The 5,633-nt window shown below is 49.4% G+C and overlaps 1 protein-coding gene across 1 annotated transcript; it reads left to right on the forward strand.

The window, feature by feature from the left end:
- Positions 1-647: 647 nt before the first annotated feature.
- Positions 648-2,188, forward strand: PNMA8C (PNMA family member 8C). The gene has a single exon (XM_033431025.2). It carries the CDS (start codon positions 1,177-1,179, stop codon positions 1,786-1,788), a length of 612 nt encoding a protein of 203 aa, XP_033286916.1. The 5' UTR covers positions 648-1,176; the 3' UTR covers positions 1,789-2,188.
- Positions 2,189-5,633: the final 3,445 nt, after the last annotated feature.

The following is a 5,633-nucleotide window of genomic DNA, read 5'->3' on the forward strand; positions in this document are numbered from 1 at the left end:
ATGTATGGTACAAAGAACTTTCCCCCCCACCGACGGTTTTGAGAGTAAATTGCAAATCTGGTACCCTATCATCCCTGAATATTGTAGTGGGTGTGTCCTACAAACAAGGACATTCCACGGTAAAGATACTTTTGTTCCCTTTGATTCATACATTTTATATGAGGCAACATAATAGCCCACATTCCTCCACCAAACTTTCCATCTACCCGTTTACTTATGTCCACATAGATTCATGGATTCTTGTTTTATTTAAGGGGTTGTGATCTGTTACGCTCATTTTTAATGTTGATGCTCAAAATGTCCCAGATTTGGCCAGTGGGAGCCCTTCAAGCTGGCTCTATGCCCTTCCACCTGTTCTCATCATTCTTTGAGTATTTCCTTACTTTCTGACCCCAAAAATGTTCCAGGCTCTTCTTGTATCTTCCCTGTCCCCCGACCACTAGACTCAGCCATTTTCTCAAGGGAGAAGAGAGGGTACTTCTGAAGGCGGGTGGCTGACCCCTCACCCCTGAATGACTCCCCTCAGACTCAGATTTAAATGCAGCGGGCCGGGCCATTGGCAGAGGCAATGCTCTAGGAGTTGCCATGGAGACCGCTGAGCTGCAGAGCGGAAGGAGGCGGTGATGTCATTGTGGGAGCAAGTGCAGCGGCCACATCCTTGTCTCAGCCAGGCTACAGGGCAGTGAGGGTAGCCTCTGGGCCAGCGGCAAGGAACGAGCCGCCCTGCCCGCCAGGCACCCTCGCAGGACACCCCGGTGACAGCAGCCCCAGGGCGATCAGCTGTCCCAGATCTGCTGAGACTGACAGGGCCTGCGAGACCTTTGAGGACCACTGCCAGAAAGAGGGACCAGCATCTTCATACTCTCTCTGGTGCGGCCTTGCCTAGGACTCAGGATCCACGAGCTAGCCGGCAGACACCCACCCCTGCTTCACACTCTGTAAGTCCCTAGGAATTCCCAAGAGCCCCCTGGGAGGGAGGTTACAGAAGGTTGGACACTGTGCAGCCCTGTGGGCAGGGCCTGGGGCATCTTTGGCTGAGATAGACAAACTAGGCCCCGTGAGGCCTCTCTCTTTGCCTTGGGAAGCGGTCGTGGCGTCCTGGATAACGTTTTGGATTCCCGAGACAGCTCAGGTGTGCCCCATCGGGCATACTGCTGCCTCGGAGAGCTGGGCAAGATGTTTTTCGGCGTCAAGGACATTGCATTGTTGGAGCATGGGTGCAAGGCTTTTGAGGTGGACAGTTACAAGTCTCTGATGATCCTGGGTATCCCGGAAAACTGCAACCGTGAGGAATTCGAAGAGATCATACAGGCCTCCCTAAAACCTCTGGGTAAGTTCAAAGTGGCTGGGAAGGCCTTTGTGGAAGGAGAGAGATCCAAGGCCGTCATCATTAGGCTGGCAGAGGACATCAATTATGCCGTGATCCCCAGGGAGATCAAGGGCAAGGGCGGCATGTGGAGAGTGGTCTACATGCCCCGGAAGCAGGATATTGAATTCCTGACCAAGCTGAACCTCTTCCTGCAGGGCCAGGGCAGGACGGCGGAAGATGTGGCCCGGGTCCTAAGGCAGGAACTGTGCCCGACAGTGACGGGCCCCAGAGAACTTCCTGCCAGAAACTGCTATGAGCCTGGGCCAGGGGAGAAACCGGGGCCTGGGGCCACTGCTGCAGGGGACGGGGTGCCACCTGTGGACTCCACGAAGGAGAGCAAGGCGGGAGATGGCAAGAAAGGCAAGCGGAAGCACAAGAAAAACCGTCGACGACACCATGCATCTGACAGGAAGCTGTGAGGTGACCTGGGGTGGGCGTCAGCTGAGTGGGTGTGCGTGGCGACTTGGAAAGGTGGGTGCCCTCTGAGTAAGGTCGGGGGATGAGAGTGAATGTGGATAATGCGAGTGAGGATGAGTTACCCAGTCAAGGGAGTGGGCAACTTTTCAGTAAGAATGGGTAACATCTGACTAGTGTGAGCAAAGGTGGGTATTTTTGTTTTTGTTTTATTTGCGGTACGCGGGCCTCTCACTGCCGTGGCCTCTCCGTTGCAGAGCACAGGCTCCGGACGCGCAGGCTCAGCGGCCATGGCTCACGGGCCCAGCCGCTCCGCGGCATGTGGGATCTTCCCGGACTGGGGCACGAACCCGTGTCCTCTGCATCGGCAGGCAGACTCTCAACCACTGCACCACCAGGGAAGCCCTGCATTGTTTTTAAAAGGGGGGTGTTATCAGATTTTTAAAAGGGGTGTTATCAGATCTCATGGCCAAGAGAACACAAAACACACAGCTTTCTTCTCTCTCACTGGCTTCCAGTGGCTGATGGGAAAAGTAAAACAATTTATCTGGAATAAAAACAATAACAGCTATCCTGTGTTCCAGGCACTGTGCAGAGTCCTTCATATTCACTAATTCATTGTATCTTCCCATCCCTTGGGGTATGGGACTATAGGTCCACAACCCCTGATTCAAAACCCTCGGGCCAGATGTGGTTCGGAATTCAGAGTATTGGGTTTTAGAAAAGTGATACAGAGACTATATCTTATATTGTGTAATTCACCCCCAGGGGGATTTGGGCAGCTCCCATAATCATATCCATTAGTATTCTAATAGTAGAGAAATACTGACATTAAGTGAAATAAATTAAAACTGTAAATAGCCTGTCAGTCTAGATTTTGCTTCCAATTTTTTTTTTCATTTTTTGGATACATTTTTTGGTGCAAAGCTTTCAGAGCTTTTGGGATTTCAGAAGAGGAGCTAAGTGATTATGAACTATCATTTTATCGTGACCATCTTCTCATTCTATGGCTGAAGAAAGCGATGCTCAGAAAGGTTAAGTGACTTGCCTAAGGCCACACAGGAAAGCTCAAAAGAAATTGAAGCCCAGGTCTTTCTGACTACAGTCTGTGCCCTAACACAGATCCCAAGAAAAGGGGACAGGTCACACCACAGCGGGGCGGGGGGGTGGGGGCACACGAGGAAGCTCCAGGATTGGTCAGGTGGCAGAGGGAGAGGGAGAGGGGGAACCGTGGACAAGAACTTTATTATGGTTTCTTCAGGGAAGGAATGGGTGAGACAGGGAAGGCAGGCTCAGGATTGGCTAGTCTGAATAATTTCAGCAGGCTCTGGCGTAAAGGGGCTGTCCCTAGGTGTCTGGGACCTGGCCTCGGAGTGAATAGGGTAGGTGGATGGTGGCCCAGAGTGTGAGGGCTTAATAAAGAAGGTAGCTGGGGGCATGGGCTCTGGATTGGTTGGTTCGTTTGCATTTGAAGAACACGTTCAAGGACAAGCATTGTTCCCTTTCTCTAGGAATTGCCTAACCCTGGGAAGGACAGCCCCTCAAGGGTCAGCAAGTCCCCAGATGTCAAAGCATCAGAGTACAGAAAATAAAAGACATGGTTAATACAGTGATAAACATACAACATGGATAACTATCTCTGTAAGTTCATAGTGGAACTAAATTCCTCTAATCTGCTTGCTCATTAGGCAACCTGCCAGTTAAGGCAGCAGAAGCCTCTGTCTGGTGTATGGAGGTTGGAGGTGAGGAATAGTGTTGGACGGATGGCCTGGGTACGAGTCCTGTCTCTTCCACTTCCCAGAGCGTGAGCCTGGGCAAGCCTCTTATCCCCCTGTGCCTTGGGTTGCTTATCTGTAAAATGGGGCTAGTAGTAACCTATTTCACCAGGTTTGGGGGAGGAGTAAATCTGTCCAGACATATAAAGGACTTAGCACAGTGGCTGAGAGGGGGAAGCTGTTAAGTGTTGGCCGTTGGGATCCTGGATCCAGTGACAGTTGCGTTTTGCGTTGACAAAGAACACAGTCTGGTTTTAGAGCTCAGATTCCTGAACTTGATAAAAGCGTACCCAGCTCCCACAGCAGACTACGTGTTCTCTGTGTGCTGACAAAAGGCTGCTTCAGAATGGGATGCCGAAAGGCAGCCTGGTGAATCCACCAAGGTCATGCCCTTCGGAAGACAGTACCCACAGTTCCCTGGCATCAACAGGGCACACAATGGAAGGAGTGTCAAAGGATTTGGAGCTACACAGTCCTGGGTTCAATTCTGGATTCTGCTACCTGTTTAGCCGTGTGTCTTCAGGGAGCCGACTTCACCTCTCTGGGCCTTAGTTTCTTTATCTGTAAAGTGGGGCTAATGCTACCCATGCTGCAGATTCTTTGCAACAGAGAGAGGATACAGCTTGCAGCGAAAAACGTAGGCTCTGAAATATTCATAGGAGCTTTAGTCATAAAGCTGCTAGAACCCAGATCTCCACTGAGAAGCGAATGGATAAATCGTGGAGTATTCACTCAATAAATGATTACATAGCAACTAAAAGGAATGATCTACAGATACGGCAACACAGATGAATTCCCAAATCATGATGTTGAGTGAAAGACGCCAAACAAAAAGGACACATTGTATGATTCTTTTGATATAAAACGCTAAAAAAAAGCAACACTTATAGGACAGAAGTCAGATCAGTGGTTGGGGGTAGGCAGAGGTGACAGCCATAAATGGTACAAGGGGAGTTTTGGGGATGATGGAAGGATTCTATATCTTGATGGTGGTGATGGTCACTCTAAAACTTACCACAATGGACATTTAAAAAGGTTATGTTGTATAAGATATAAAGTATACTTTCAACAAAACTGACTTAATGAAATAAAGAGTGGGGCGGTCTGGAGGTGGGCTGCCTGGGTAAAGTACTTCATTTTTGTGCCTCAATTTCCTCATCTGTGAAATGGGTTGATAGTAATCATACCTATTGTTGAGGGTGATCATGAAGACTCAAAAAGATGCTATCTGAAGATCAAGTGCTCAGTCAGGGGGAGGCGATTTTACAGGAAAGTTCAGTGTGAGATATGTGAATGCCAAAAGTTTCATAGACTCCTGAGAGAAGGGAGGTCTAACCATTGGAACGCCCTCGTGTGAGGCTGGCGACGAGGGGCAGGCAGCAGACAGAAGCTCTGCAGGCTGGGGTGGGGGACATTTTAAAACATTTCCAAGGTTCCCATCACCCAAAACTGACTCCTGGGGATCAGGACACTGCACAAGAATTCTTTCACTTCAGGAATAATTATTCTTGAGAGACAAGGTCAAGGAATAAAACTCGAATGCTTTAATTTGGAGTTTTCTTCAGTCCTGCCAGAGAGAAGTCCAACATCAAGGTGTTGGCAAGGCTGAGCTCCCTCCAGAGGCTCTAGGGAAGACTTCCTTGCCTCTTCCAGCTTCTGATGACTCCAGGTGTTCCTGGGCTTGTGGCCCCATCACGCCAGTCTCTGTCACCATCTTCACATGGCCTCCTCCGATTCTGTACCTCTTTTCTGTGTCTCTGTCATCTGCTTCCTCTGCTTCTCTCTTATAAGGACATTCCTGATGGTAGTTTTTGGGTCCACCCAGATAATCCATGGCAATCTCATCTCAAATCTTTACCTACATCTGCAAAGACCCTTTTTCCAGATAAAGCACCATTTTCCAATTCCAGGGATGAGGACCTGAAATCTTTGGGTAGATATTATTCAACCTGAGAGCCCCCCGCGCCCTTTAAAGGGCTCCTCTATGTTGCTAAAATTGGACAAACCGTAATTTCCAATCTGGTTCTTCGCTGCTATTGTGGTACTTCCAGTTGGTCAAGCTCCTCTAGGGACAT

The sequence above is a fragment of the Orcinus orca genome, chromosome 20, assembly GCF_937001465.1.
Source record: "Orcinus orca chromosome 20, mOrcOrc1.1, whole genome shotgun sequence".
Lineage (NCBI taxonomy): Eukaryota > Metazoa > Chordata > Mammalia > Artiodactyla > Delphinidae > Orcinus > Orcinus orca.